Below are 12967 nucleotides of genomic sequence, written 5' to 3'. Positions count from 1 at the left end.
TTGTGTCATTAAAACGGAATATGTCCTACAGTAACCAAACATCTATTAAAATGGATTTTGAGATTTTTATGGGATTAATCATTTAATGCATAGAGTTGTTTTAGAAACAAACAGAATGTATATATATTTTCAACCTTTGTATGACAATAAACGTTTAAAATTAGGTTGGTTTAAATAGATCCATTAATTGACTTTCTACAAATTTTATTTTAGGAAAATCTGTAGGGATTAATAGATGTTGTGAAGATATTTATGGCAATGAACGTATCAAATTAGGTCGTTTTAAATAGTTCCATTAATTGAGTTTCTACGAAATGTTGTTTTAGGAAATTGATAGAGGTTAATGTTATAAATAAAACAAAATAATTAAGAAAAACTAAAAGGACATAACACAACATGTACTTCAAAAATGTTAATATAGATCATCAGTATACCCTAATCATATTTTTCATAGGACGTACGGTTTCTTCTACTTATTATTTTTTTTATTTTAAAATAAGTACTTTTCTAGAACAGATTGAAAGGAGAGGTGAGATTTTGGGGAAAGATAATGATTGCCATTACAAAAGAAGTGCTTTGTTGTTTTTGGAATTAGTCTTGACATGGAAGCCACTCATAGCTAATTTTGAATGCGTCTAGGAGGGAAATTAAAAATTACTTCTTTTAGATTAACCTTTTTTTCTTCTCTTCTCAAAGACGCAAACCATAAGGAAAAAATGAGATAGAAAGGACCTTCTACGTTTTATCCCCTTTATAATTTCTCTTTTACTTTTGCTTTCTTTTTCTTGAGCAAGAGTTCAAAATGAAAGAGATGAATCAGAAAATGGGCACTCACAAGTTCAGATTTTCAGACATCATGCCTCACTCATGGCTCTATAAGCTCAAAGGCATGAGAAGAAGTAGCAGAAAACACCATCCTAATTCTTCTCCCAAACACCTCTCGTCTTCTGATGCTTCTTCCTCAAGAAAGCTTCGTGACCCTCTTCGTCGCCTCTCTTCCACTGCTCATCCCCAAGCTCCCAATTACTCTCCCCCTAAATCTTCTTCTTTCAAAAGAAAGATCAAACGTAAAACCGTTTACAAGCCTTCCCCAAGGCTCAAGCTCTCTTCTTCCTCTTCTTCTCTCCATTCTCATGTTTCTCTCACCTCTTCTCGGAACCATCGGTCTAAACCATCATCCTCTGCAAATGTAATCTCTGATTCCGCCGTTGAAAGCTCGTCAGATCGTGCCTCATCTCCTTCTGACCAAAACTGTAGCTTTTCACGTGATCCTAAACCGCATTCAGTTGACATCAAGGACAACCTCTTTGTGGGGAAGCCGGATGATGTTTCTGAAGATCCTTCAGTCTCACGAAACTCAAGTCCTCTTCGGGTTGAGACTGTAAAGGAACCACCTTTTCAGTTGAGGAAACAGCAGAAACTGAAGAAACCGAACGCACGGTCTTCTCCACGGATAAAGATTCGGGCAAATTATCCCAAGATCGCGAGAAAGAAGACAAAGGAAGGAACGTCCCCTGCCAAGTGGAAGAAGAAGGAGAAGGGGATTGCAAAGAGCTTCGCGATAGTTCTGTCTTCGGTGGATCCTGAGAAAGATTTCAGAGAGTCCATGGTTGAGATGATCGTGGAGAACAAGATGAGGGAACAGAAAGACCTGGAAGATCTTCTCGCATGCTATCTTTCACTCAATTCAAGCGAGTATCATGTCGTTATCATCAAGGCTTTCGAGAAAACATGGTTACAGTTGACTCACCTCCCTTAAAGACTCTCTCTGTAACCAACACAACTTTATTAAATCACAATGTACTTTTTACATTTTTGAACCAGCAAACTTGTTTCTCACAGTATGTACTTAGATATTACATGAATTAAAATAGTGGAGAAGCTAGCGCCTTGAGCTCGGTGGCTTCCGTGAAACCGCATAAGGTGACTGAAACCCAACTGTTTCTACGTCTCCAACAGTTTTGAACAATCTTTTCTTTCTAGCCTCTTCCCCTGGGGACCGGTGTAGTAACTGTCTCTGCACGTCTACAAATGACCGGTTCCTTGTAAGTGTGCGGTTGTCTGAAGCCAATCTTCTGTTAGTTGAGCTGGAAGCTGCATACACGTTGGCTTGTCCTGACTGTAGATGAGAGCTTTCTTCTGGGCAAAACCTCGTCAAATTGTGAGTTCTGCTCATAGCAGGAGACTGGGAGCTGTGCTCATCAACAGCTATGTAGTTGAGGTTGGAATAAGACCCTGAATGGGAAGAACTCTGAGAATACGTCTCATCGTGTAAATCATCTGCAGTTTAAATTTTATCTTAAAAACTTTTATAATAAACATCTGTCACACTATGCACGTTGAGACTGGTGTTACTTTCCCATACCTTGTACCCAATCTTGAAGGCCTCGTGCCATGTAGTTAGAGAGTGAAGCTTGGGAGGATGACGAGTGCGAGGAAGAAGAGTGGAAAGGCTCGGTGCGATGACGATGATGATCATGAGAGGTTTCTTCATCTTCCTCATAGCTCCAACCAGGCACCAAAGAAGAAATCGTTCCATCAATCATTTTAGCAATCTCGACTGGCTCCCAATCTATGATCTCGAGTTCTTTTACCATCTCCTTTGCAACATCAATGGAAGTATCATTCATGATGTCAAAGGGAAAGAACACATTATTTGCCAGGCCTGGAAAGAAACAAACAATTATGTGACTGAATAACCAAATGACCAGCTTAATCAAATTACTCCCTCTTACCATTATCATATGCGATTTGTACTTCCAGATCGATTTTGTTATCTTCAGCGCCTAGCTTCCCAGCGATGGACATCTGTGTCCTTAACTCATCATCATCATCCAACTTCAGTGAGTCCATTTCATTCTCGTTCAAGAAGGGCTTTGGATTCCCAGCACCACTCGCATACACCATCCAGGACTCATCAGAGGCAAGAAATGGATCTTGCAATAGTTCTTTTGCTGATACTCTCTTTGAGGCAGACACGAGACATTTTCCAATGAACCTCTGTGCCTCGATGTCTCCAACTCTGTAAAAGGCTCCTGGTAGCTTTCCCTGGAAAGACAACATTAGAAGGCTCATGCCTGGTTCAACCGATAGCTTCATCTATATGCTCACAGATCAGAAGACATACCGCAACAACTTTTTTGTAAATTTGCGCTGGATTGTTGCACTCACTATACGGGAACTCAGAGGTGATCATCTCCAAAAAGCACATACCAAAGGAATATACGTCAATGAGTTCATTATAGTTCTCCTCATATAGTTCTGGCGCCATGAACTCCGGAGTGCCTACGCAAAGAGGTATAATAATAAGCATATAAATTTGACAAGAAGTGAGGACAAACGATTTTTGTAACATACCGATGACACTATGAGCAGAGTGGCAATCCCGCAGCATTCTTGCAAGCCCAAGATCGCCAATTTTGACTTGTCCAAGATGCCCATTAACAAAGATATTATCACACTTAAGGTCTCTATGTATAACAGGAGGGTCGTGCCCATGGAGATAAACAAGCCCTTCCAAGATCTGCCGAGCCCAGGACTTGATTGCCCGGATATCTATCCGCAAGTACTTATTTTTGTATCTGCACAAGAACAGGACAGGGTCATACAAAGCAAAAAACTGAGTAATAATCTTGGCAGAAGAAGAGGTCTAACTGAATTACAAAGCAACAAATGAGTAATTTTATAAAGAAGAAAAGGTGTAAAGAAATTACTGTCGGAGGGTCCCAGAAGTGAACAACTCGGTGATAAAGTTGAGAGTATGATTGTGAACATCGATCCAGGAAGTGTAGAAACGAATGATGGATTTGTGGTTGAGAGTGCTGAGGAGATGAACTTCGGAGTAGAGCCTCTGTAGATCAACAGAGGAACGCAGAACCTCTTTCAGCTTCACCTGGCTCCATGCTACTTCTATTCCAAGCTTCTCGTCGATTGCTTTGTATACTGTCTTCATCGCTCCCCTTCCAAGAATCTCTGCAAACTGTTCCAACATAGAACAAAGTGTTACAAAAAGGTTTTGATCAATGAACATAGAATCTGTCTGCATACTTACACGTCCGTAGCGGCCAGTCGGATCAGTTTCAACATACTCTGAAACTTGATTTATATTCATGGTTGACCAAAACCTGATTGATGATCCCAGAAATGTTTTGAGAGCACAGACTTTCGTTTCTATAACTCAGAGATATCTCTGGTGGCCAAAAGTCTTCCTATTTACTTCTTCTCTTACTTCATTAAGAGAAGCGTCAGCAGAAAATATGTTTAACAGTCTTTGGCGTCAATCACCCCATTTGGGATAAAATGAATAAAGACAATTGCCTTAACCTTGCTTGCATCACATATATTATAAAAATCATATGTATATCTATTTTTATTGACCCAATTGTAAAAAACATATAATATATTTCTAAAAATCCAATTGACAAATCTTGCTTCCAATAAAAGATGCTCAAGCCACAGCATGAAAGAAATCATCAAACGTGTACCACATTTTTTAAACACATGGCTAAGTAAGCTAAATAGGAGAAAAAAAAAATAAAAAAAGATGCCTTGATTTATTTTGTGAGCCACAAATACAATTGCAAAGAGGATAAGCGTTGAGAAAGTATGTTTTCAGGGGAATGTGATATAGGGAGGAAGGAGTTTTATTTCTTGAGGAAACTGCTAGATTTTCAAACGAACCAATAATTAGTTTGGTGGACACAAGCAATCCAAAAAAGATTGAGGTTAACAAAAATAAAACAACAAAGAAAAGGGGAAAAGTCAGAACAGAAGTGGGGAACATGACAAGAAGTTGTAGAGAATAAAGTGATCGTGACATCACCGTTGAACAATTTGTTTTTTTTTTTTGTTCGCGGCGACTTCCTTCAGCCCTCAAGGAGTTCAGGGTTCTGTAGTAAACTAATAACACACACAACAAATATGCATTAAATCAATAGATATGTTCATAAGAGCTCTCATCATCTTTGATTTGTATCTAAGGAGGTTCTGAATGTTAACAGGCAATATCTAAGGAGGGTCCAAATGTTTATAGGCTATCTCATAAATCTAAGTGGTTATGATCTGCATATTTGACTACAGTTTTGTTCTGGTTTAGATGTTAGTTGACACGTGGAAAAGGAGAGAGAGAAGAATGGTAGGAAATTGAAGATAAAGGGTGGAATATATCCGAAACAAGAAAAGCTGTATAAGTTTGACACTGACTACAGAGGTTGCAGCCAGAATTTTTCCCACGAGCATATCAATATATTCTGCTCATTCATCATTACCATTCACCACACAACGTGTGAAATGGCCCTTTCTCCACCATGTTCTTTACAGTTGATATGTCACAAAGGCAATAACTCCACAGCATTTGAAAACCCATAGCACAAAATTCACAAAGGATGTTACCTCTACCCACCGACTAAGTTCCTCCATTTATCCTTCAAATCCACCTACCAAGTTATACAACATTTATATCACTCACACTTTGCATATATCTTGTTCAAGAAAATGGCGAGTATGAAAGTTAAAAATACATGCTCACCTCTGTCCTCTCCGCAAAAACCGCAGGGTTTCCATTCTTTATATCTTTCCATGATTTACCATACCTGCACACCAACAACAAAATGACAGAGCTATTATCTTAACGAGGTCTAAGATGTATCACTATTGAAAATTGATAATAGAGTACGGGACTAGGCAAAGAGTGTTTCCATACTCTTTTACTCCTTCCCTCAGAGCTTCCACTTCTTCATGCGTCCAGAATTTCTTTGGCCTTCTGACATGGGATTTTGCCAATCCGCCCTTCTTCAATGGAGATACATTCAGAGGTACTGGGGTTGGTAGACGAGGCCGAACTCTGCCAGACCATGTTCCCTGACTACCCGAACCTTTCTCATTTACATTATCCTGTTGCTTCACAATTAAGCCATAACTTCATGAACTAAAGGACAAGACTTTTAGAAAACATCTTGAGGTAAAATAAACGATCACTTACCGGTGCTTCATTATGGTCTTGACCACCTGTGCCAGTCCTATTCAGCCGAGTAGGCGGAGGAGTAACATTTACCGAGTGATCAATTGCATTGTTAGGTTCTTCCCTTTGCCTAGTGGAAGGGTCGATCTGTCCTTGAATCTCTAACAGATAATCCTTCAGTTCTCGAGCAACCGTTTTGTCTCCCTTATCAAGACTTGGCTCATAAAACTGTTCTTGTGCACCCACTGTCTGCTCCTCCTCTGAAGCATGTTTCTCATTTACCAGACACCCCACTCCTTCAACATCATTATCGTTTTCTCTATTGTTCCCATTCCCGTCCCCACTCTCACCACGCGGCTCGTTAGCGTTATCAATAGTATCACTCTCTAAACGCCTCGTGCATTCAGCAGCAGCATTTGTATTCCCTCTTTTGTCAACAATATCGTCCTCTACGTTATCAGCCTTGCGCTTAAGAAACCTCCTTTGGACCACTGATTCAAGAGATGAAATCCCAAGTAATGCCCACTGCTCTTTGAGAAGCTGAGTGAGAAAGGTAATGGCAGTGTACCTAATATTAGTCTCACGAATCCGCTGATAGAGCTCAGGATCCTCAAGGGCCTTCTTCAAATCAGTCTCCCACTTCAACAAATCACGGCTCACCAAATCGCTTCCTCTCTCCTTCAAAACCCCAATCCTCTTCGTCCATATCCTCTCAAGAGCCTCGGTGAAAAACCCATCGGAAGCAATCAGTGGCCACATGAATCTAAGCGTGCACTCAGCAGCCGTCCAGCAATAAGCAGACTTGTGAGACTCCATAAGTAACGAGTGTTGCTGCAACAGAAGCTTCTCAAGAACCTCGAGAAGATCAAGCGTTCCCTCGTCGATCGCACCTCGGATCAACGAATTGGAGATATCCCGCAAAACGGAAGATATCTTTAGCTTTAAGCAGTCGGAGGAATCTCCCAATTGCAGCGCCGAGATCAGTTTAGTAGGTAAAACCCTAGGATTGTGTTGACGACGAATGAAAAACTCGGCAACCCAATTGTCAAAGACTTCCATTTTCGATCAAAGTTGAAACCTTTTTGTTTTGTTCCAGCGGATGCAATGTCGCCGGAGAAGACGAAAAAAACAAAGCTCTCCGATTAGTAAAATTGGGCCTGTTAATGGGCCTTTTAATTGGGCTTAAAGTCAAAGAAGATAAACGGTGTGGATTGTCAGAAGAGTGACAAGTGTCAAGAGTTGAGCCTTATCCACAGATTCCCCAATCCTCTTTTTCTTACTCTGTGTCGCTTGGCGCGCTCTCTCTCTCTCTCTCTCTCTCTCTCTGTGGTGCCAAGTTCTGATATCTCACTATCACAATCTGTTGTCTCTGCGATAATGGCCATGGCAGAGCTCTCAGCCCCCCAAAAGACGTCGACTTTTCTCAACTCTTCGTCTCGGCTTCGTCTCTCTTCAAAATTGCATCTTTCAAACCACTTTCGCCACCTTCTTCTTCCACCTCTCAACACAGCTCCAAACTCCAAAATCTCTTGCTCCGTTTCTCAGAAGTAAGTCGCTTTCACACTCCTAATCATTTATTCTCTCTGTAAAAGCATCTACGTTTCTCGAACTTATCTGATCTTAGATGCTTTTTGTGAATTTGTGATAAAAAGTAGCCAAGCCCCTGTTGCGGTTCAAGAAAATGGATTGGTGAAGACGAAGAAAGAGTGTTATGGAGTTTTCTGCCTCACCTATGATCTTAAAGCTGTACCTTACTAACCCTATTACTGTTTTTTTAATAATAAAAACCTTATCTTGAGACTCGAGTTTGGAGACTTCACATGGAGATGATAGTACTTAATCAAATGTGTGTGTGTGTGTGTGTGTTTGCAGGAAGAACAAACAAAATCATGGAAGAAGTTAATCAATATTGCAGTTTCAGGTGCTGCAGGGATGATTTCAAACCATCTTCTCTTCAAAGTAAGTTAATCCTTCTCGAAAATCACTGTTTCATAGGATAAGGTTAACCAATCATTGGTCTTATTTATCTAATGTAACTTTGGTTTTTCCGAGTGTGTAGCTTGCTTCAGGTGCAGTGTTTGGTCCAGATCAACCCATTGCTTTGAAACTGCTAGGATCAGAGAGATCAATCCAAGCTCTCGAAGGTGTTGCAATGGAGCTGGAGGATTCTTTGTTCCCCTTGTTGAGAGAAGTTGATATTGGAACTGATCCATATGAAGTGTTCCAAGATGTGGAGTGGGCTATTCTCATTGGTGCAAAACCTCGAGGCCCTGGAATGGAACGTGCTGACTTGTTGGACATCAATGGCCAAATCTTTGCTGAGCAGGGCAAAGCTCTCAATAAAGTTGCCTCTCCTGATGTTAAGGTCCTTGTTGTGGGAAACCCTTGCAACACCAAGTAAGTTACATTTCTTCTTCATGGCTCAGTCAACATCCACCATCTTTAGTAAAGTTTTCTTATTTTATGTTCTCTTTTTCAGCGCCTTGATTTGTCTAAAAAATGCTCCTAACATTCCTGCAAAGAATTTCCATGCCCTCACCAGGTTGGACGAGAATCGGGCCAAATGCCAGGTACCTTATATTTCAACACACACACACAAACATATACAGTATAATGCATACATTGATTGGCAATTCCATATTTCAGCTTGCTCTTAAAGCCGGCGTCTTCTACGACAAAGTGTCTAATATGACCATATGGGGTAATCACTCCACGACTCAGGTTTGGCTTATCTTGCTCTAATGTCAACTATTTTTCTTTCTATATCTTGGGATGTTTCTCTTATTGTTTTAGAGGTGAATCAGGTGCCAGACTTCTTAAATGCCAGAATTAATGGCGTGCCTGTGAAGGAGGTTATTACAGATCACAAATGGTTAGAAGAGGGATTCACTGAGAGTGTGCAGAAGGTAAGATGCCGTTCCCTCTGATCTTAAAATTATTTTTGAAATGAGGTATGACTTGTGGCTGAGTAAGTTTACGTTTGTTATACAGAGAGGTGGGTTATTAATTCAGAAATGGGGTCGATCTTCTGCTGCTTCTACTGCTGTTTCCATTGTTGATGCTATAAAGTCTCTTGTAACTCCTACTCCTGAGGGTGATTGGTTTTCAACTGGGGTATATCTTCTTTTACACTTATTTGGATAACAACAAGGTAGAGTGGTTCAAATTTTTATAGGGTTGTGTTAATGTAATCTTATTAGGTGTACACGGATGGAAATCCCTATGGTATTGAAGAGGGCCTCGTCTTCAGCATGCCATGCCGGTCAAAGGTATGTTCTATCCTTATTCTTAAAAGCTTTTTCTTGTGGCAAGTCTCAAAATTGTGTTGGTTTCTAGGGAGATGGAGATTATGAACTTGTCAAGGATGTAGAAATTGATGACTATCTTCGTAAACGAATCGCCAAGGTATAGCTTTCTTAGAGATTAGTCCTTTTCGGGTTTTGTATCTAGATGCCTGAAGTTTAACTGAGACATAAAAATATTGCAGTCAGAAGCGGAACTGTTGGCTGAGAAGAGATGTGTTGCACACCTCACTGGAGAGGTATGTATCTGTCTTGTCTATTGAAACAAAAACCATTTTAATAGAAGCTAACCTTAGTTGCTTCATGGATGTGTGTTTCAGGGCATCGCCTACTGTGATCTTGGTCCGGTAGATACTATGCTTCCTGGGGAAGTTTGATTTTTGCAGGACGTTGAACATCTCAAGTAAGCATTCTCTTCCGGGTTGTTAGCTGTACAGAGCACACCCACATTACCTATAATGATATGTTCAGAATAAGAGAATGAAACTCTTTCTTCTTATTTACATGCATCTGTATGTGATTTTTACTTGAGCAATGCTCCAAAAGTCATATACAGCAGTATTTGTAAACGCTTGAAACGAACCTTTGCTTTATTCCAGTTCCAGAACTCAAAACTAGATAATGCATATCTAATGTCAAACACAAATTGTTCACAAATCTTATGAGCTTTTTTTGTTTCAAACCAATCTCAAAACAGCTCCCTATATGTGAAAAAGTATCACCAACAAAAGTTACAAAAGTGTATAATACTATACAAAAGAATTAAGAAGCAAGAATGGATGATGGTCTTGCTGGTCGATGACCTGAAAAGGCTATGCGTAGTCTCTTACACTCGTCTCTGCAGTAGTCTAGTGAAAAACAGAGTTGTCTTATCACTTCCCTCTTCTCTTCTGCTACTTCTTCTAGTTCCCTCCTCTGCTTCTCCACCTCCTTCTCCATCTCCATTGTCTTATCGCATCTTGCTTTTATTTCGCATCCAAGCCGACTTATCTCTGACTCTAGCTCGCTTACCTTTTTGCTTAACGTTTCTATGCATCTCTCTTTCTCCGCCTTTTCCAGTTTCAGCACCTCGATTACCCCCTTAAGCCTTTCCTCCTCTTCTAGTTTCTCATTGGTCACCCTTCTTATCTCATCTTCAAGATAACGCACTTGGGCTTCCAGCTCTTTGAACTGGTCATCGCGGTGTCTTTTCTCCTCCAACAGCTTCGATATTTCGGCTTTGACCTGTGCCTTTTCTGGAAAAATCTTTTCCTCTGCATCAGACACTGCTGTCTTTAAATCCCTGATCTCGTGATCTCTACCAGCTAAACTCGATTTCAACATGGAGATTCTATCCAGCAGCTTCACTACCTCTCTTTTATCTGCACTAGCCTTGCTTTTCCATGCTGCAGCTTCTTTCTGCGCTGACTCATACATATCTTGGAGACTCTTGAGTTTTGCGTCGTCAGACTTGCTTTTCTCGACTTCTTTTCTCATGATGCCGTTTTGTTTCTCTGCCTCCCGAAGCCTCAGGCTTGTAATTCTCAGCTCTTCAGACAAAGTCTCAATGTCCAGGTCTTGAGTTGAAGCTGCCTCTTCTTCACCTTGTTCATCATCCAACTCAGATGGCAAATATCTTGCAAGCTGACTCCTTAACATATAAATTTGGTCTTCTGAATTCTGTAACTTGTCATTTGCATCTCTCAGTTCTTGCTCACAAGCAGCAAGTTTTGCAGGGAAATCAACAAATTTACTCTCACTTTTCACCCTCGGCAACAAACACTCGGTGTTCCCTTCGAGTTGCATCCTAAGTCTCTCTTTGGCATCACGTAGCTCATTCTCAAGATCCATAATCCTCTTGCTCAGGGACTGAAAATCAGAGCCAATACTCACATAACCAGGGTAATTAGTCACAGAAGAATCATCAGATTCGAGTTCAGAATCAGTAATGGAAGCAGAATCATCTCCATCTTTGTGATAAAGATCAGAGGGGAGTCCTCCATTGCCAAGGAAGTATTCAAAACCAGGAGCACGTCGTCCAGAAGGGGGACGGCCTAACCTATTGAGATCATTAGAGGTCCAGACAGCAGTGAGCTCGGAGGCAGAGATGTCTGAAAGGCCAGAGCTCTGTGACTGAAGCTCTAAAGTAGAGCTTTTTCTCAACTCCCCAGTGATGTTCTCATACCGCTCGGCTAAAGAACGGTACATACGGTGAAACTCATCGACAAGGCTAATAAGCTCAGGCCTTTTCTGGTAATACATCTCTGCCTTCTTGGCAAACGAATCAGCATCCTCTTCTATCAACTTCACCATCCGTTTCACGCTCCGGTCCATCTCTGATCATCATCCATCATCATCACACAAAAAACATAATAAAGTTGGCATTTTTATAATTCCTTAATAAATAAAAAAGACTAACCACCTAATTTAGGAAACCTTAAGCCGAATGAGATATTTTTCACATGAAAATGACACACAATGCGAGAATGGACTCACCATCGAGATTATTCTCAAGCCACTTTGAATTTTTGAGACCGATATGACTATCCCACCACCATGGATTTGATTTGGTGGATTCTGCTCGTTTGATACTCTTCTTGGAACGAACCTGCCCAACAACAAACACAAAAGAAAAAAAAAACCCAGAATCAAGAATGAGAATTTCGATTGTTTTTAGTATGAAAAAAAGACAAAAAGATTTTTTCTTTTGGTTGGTATGTAATGTACCAGATCATAATCCATGGCTGCAAAAATCAATGGACCCTAATGAGAAGCTGGAAACACACAAGAGACAATCATGAGACTATTTGACAAAAAAAAAAAAAAAAGAAAAAAAAAAAAAAAACTACTTTTACAAGACAAATAAATATAATACAGATTCTGTCTGTCAGACAAATAATAACAAAAACGTCGGTATTTTTATTTTTTCGCTAATCCCAAAAAAAAGAAAAAGAAAAAAAGGATCGGAAACTGTTCAGAGAGAATCATGACAAAACTTAACACACAGTAAAGGACAAAAAAGAGAACCTGAGAAGAAGAAGTAGAAGATGGAGGATGATGATGATGGAAGTTAGAAAGAATGAGGTAGAGGGAGATGAAAGCGTTTTAGAATGAAAAGAGAAAAGAAAATCAAAAAAAAAAAAATATAGTCAATATGAATTTATACACTTACCTTTAAGACAGATATTGCGGAACAAGTCTTAACTAGTGCTTAGCAATTTCAACGTGGCCAAGTGATTCGGTTGTCTCTCTGTAATTAAAATATGTTGATTTGGGGACTAATTCCAACTGTGTCCACGTGGAGTGAGAGAGAGAGTCATTGACCTCTCTTTCCCCACTAATCAAACCGACCATTCATAAGATTAATGGCCGTCATGACCATTTCTCTCTCGATTAGTTTCTGTTACCATTCCGCATACTAGAAAGGTTCATTCATTCATGCAGTCAAAAAACATCAAGATTATGTATTCATTGAAATGGCTTTTGTTCTTTCTATATGTGATCATTCAATGGGAAGACTTTGAGGGTTTTAGGCAGATAGGAGTAATCCGCGGTATTAGTGTTTGTTGCGTGTTGGTCTAAAGACCTTTGTTAGAGGCCAACACTATCTATCAACTTTTCATTCTTTTTTTTGTGGCGCTCCACTTCTCTAGCTTTTCAATTCAAAATTTTAATGCATTTAATATGTAATTCTATATGATCAATTTATTCATATAAGTTACATATG

General features: G+C 39.9%; 5 protein-coding genes across 11 annotated transcripts; 2 read left to right on the top strand and 3 right to left on the bottom strand.

Moving 5' to 3' along the window:
- The first annotated feature begins 698 nt into the window (after positions 1–698).
- On the top strand, positions 699–1814 carry LOC104726400 (transcription repressor OFP3-like). The gene has a single exon (XM_010445252.2). It carries the CDS (start codon positions 803–805, stop codon positions 1757–1759), a length of 957 nt encoding a protein of 318 aa, XP_010443554.1. The 5' UTR covers positions 699–802; the 3' UTR covers positions 1760–1814.
- WNK4 (WNK family serine/threonine-protein kinase 4) lies at positions 1772–4843 on the bottom strand. 2 transcript variants are annotated; one of them, XM_087471075.1, is made up of 7 exons: positions 4052–4843; positions 3714–3979; positions 3358–3581; positions 3128–3285; positions 2736–3048; positions 2366–2665; positions 1772–2280 (listed from the first exon to the last, which is right to left on the bottom strand). In XM_087471075.1, exons 1-7 carry the CDS (start codon positions 4109–4111, stop codon positions 1883–1885), a joined length of 1719 nt encoding a protein of 572 aa, XP_087327201.1. In that variant the 5' UTR covers positions 4112–4843; the 3' UTR covers positions 1772–1882. The 2 variants fall into 2 exon arrangements, with proteins under 2 accessions (XP_087327201.1, XP_087327200.1); XM_087471074.1 differs by having other exon boundaries at positions 3128–3581; positions 4052–4613.
- LOC104726402 (uncharacterized) lies at positions 4833–7018 on the bottom strand. Of its 4 annotated transcripts, none has more exons than XM_010445255.3 (5): positions 5981–7018; positions 5702–5898; positions 5528–5591; positions 5392–5435; positions 4833–4899 (listed from the first exon to the last, which is right to left on the bottom strand). In XM_010445255.3, the coding sequence occupies exons 1-4, from the start codon at positions 7016–7018 to the stop codon at positions 5394–5396; spliced, it is 1341 nt and encodes a 446-aa protein (XP_010443557.1). In that variant the 3' UTR covers positions 4833–4899; positions 5392–5393. The 4 variants fall into 4 exon arrangements, with proteins under 4 accessions (XP_010443557.1, XP_010443558.1, XP_087327205.1 ...); XM_010445256.3 differs by having other exon boundaries at positions 5702–5892; XM_087471079.1 differs by lacking the exon at positions 4833–4899 and having other exon boundaries at positions 5143–5435; positions 5528–5618.
- Positions 6214–9918, top strand: LOC104726404 (malate dehydrogenase [NADP], chloroplastic). Of its 2 annotated transcripts, none has more exons than XM_010445257.3 (13): positions 6214–6951; positions 7056–7506; positions 7612–7705; positions 7832–7918; positions 8019–8356; positions 8439–8529; positions 8606–8680; positions 8764–8865; positions 8951–9073; positions 9160–9228; positions 9296–9364; positions 9447–9500; positions 9582–9918. In XM_010445257.3, the coding sequence occupies exons 2-13, from the start codon at positions 7337–7339 to the stop codon at positions 9636–9638; spliced, it is 1329 nt and encodes a 442-aa protein (XP_010443559.1). In that variant the 5' UTR covers positions 6214–6951; positions 7056–7336; the 3' UTR covers positions 9639–9918. The 2 variants fall into 2 exon arrangements, with proteins under 2 accessions (XP_010443559.1, XP_010443560.1); XM_010445258.3 differs by having other exon boundaries at positions 6816–6951; positions 7615–7705.
- On the bottom strand, positions 9823–12740 carry LOC104726399 (protein NETWORKED 4A-like). Of its 2 annotated transcripts, none has more exons than XM_087471077.1 (4): positions 12413–12740; positions 11968–12014; positions 11737–11848; positions 9823–11576 (listed from the first exon to the last, which is right to left on the bottom strand). In XM_087471077.1, the coding sequence occupies exons 2-4, from the start codon at positions 11980–11982 to the stop codon at positions 10024–10026; spliced, it is 1680 nt and encodes a 559-aa protein (XP_087327203.1). In that variant the 5' UTR covers positions 11983–12014; positions 12413–12740; the 3' UTR covers positions 9823–10023. The 2 variants fall into 2 exon arrangements, with proteins under 2 accessions (XP_087327203.1, XP_087327202.1); XM_087471076.1 differs by having other exon boundaries at positions 12268–12416.
- Positions 12741–12967: the final 227 nt, after the last annotated feature.

Source organism: Camelina sativa, chromosome 11, assembly GCF_030686135.1.
Source record: "Camelina sativa cultivar CO46 ecotype springtype chromosome 11, ASM3068613v1".
NCBI lineage: Eukaryota > Viridiplantae > Streptophyta > Magnoliopsida > Brassicales > Brassicaceae > Camelina > Camelina sativa.
This window is presented reverse-complemented; position numbering and strand designations above follow the sequence as displayed.

Excerpts from the sequence above, each read along its gene's own strand:
- LOC104726399 (XM_087471077.1), bottom strand. Across the intron at positions 11,577-11,736 it reads GCTTGAGAATAATCTCGATG|AGATGGACCGGAGCGTGAAA; the intron begins GTGAGTCCATTC and ends GATGATGATCAG.
- LOC104726404 (XM_010445257.3), top strand. The coding sequence starts at position 7,337 with ATGGCCATGGCAGAGCTCTCAGCCCCCCAAAAGACGTCGACTTTTCTC. Across the intron at positions 7,706-7,831 it reads TCACCTATGATCTTAAAGCT|GAAGAACAAACAAAATCATG; the intron begins GTACCTTACTAA and ends GTGTGTTTGCAG. Across the intron at positions 8,866-8,950 it reads TCACTGAGAGTGTGCAGAAG|AGAGGTGGGTTATTAATTCA; the intron begins GTAAGATGCCGT and ends TTTGTTATACAG.
- LOC104726402 (XM_087471079.1), bottom strand. The coding sequence starts at position 7,018 with ATGGAAGTCTTTGACAATTGGGTTGCCGAGTTTTTCATTCGTCGTCAA. Across the intron at positions 5,899-5,980 it reads AAGACCATAATGAAGCACCG|CAACAGGATAATGTAAATGA; the intron begins GTAAGTGATCGT and ends TTAATTGTGAAG. Across the intron at positions 5,436-5,527 it reads TTTTTGCGGAGAGGACAGAG|GTGGATTTGAAGGATAAATG; the intron begins GTGAGCATGTAT and ends ATAACTTGGTAG.
- WNK4 (XM_087471074.1), bottom strand. The coding sequence starts at position 4,111 with ATGAATATAAATCAAGTTTCAGAGTATGTTGAAACTGATCCGACTGGC. Across the intron at positions 3,582-3,713 it reads ACTTCTGGGACCCTCCGACA|ATACAAAAATAAGTACTTGC; the intron begins GTAATTTCTTTA and ends GTTCTTGTGCAG. Across the intron at positions 3,049-3,127 it reads TTTACAAAAAAGTTGTTGCG|GGAAAGCTACCAGGAGCCTT; the intron begins GTATGTCTTCTG and ends TTGTCTTTCCAG.
- LOC104726400 (XM_010445252.2), top strand. The coding sequence starts at position 803 with ATGAAAGAGATGAATCAGAAAATGGGCACTCACAAGTTCAGATTTTCA.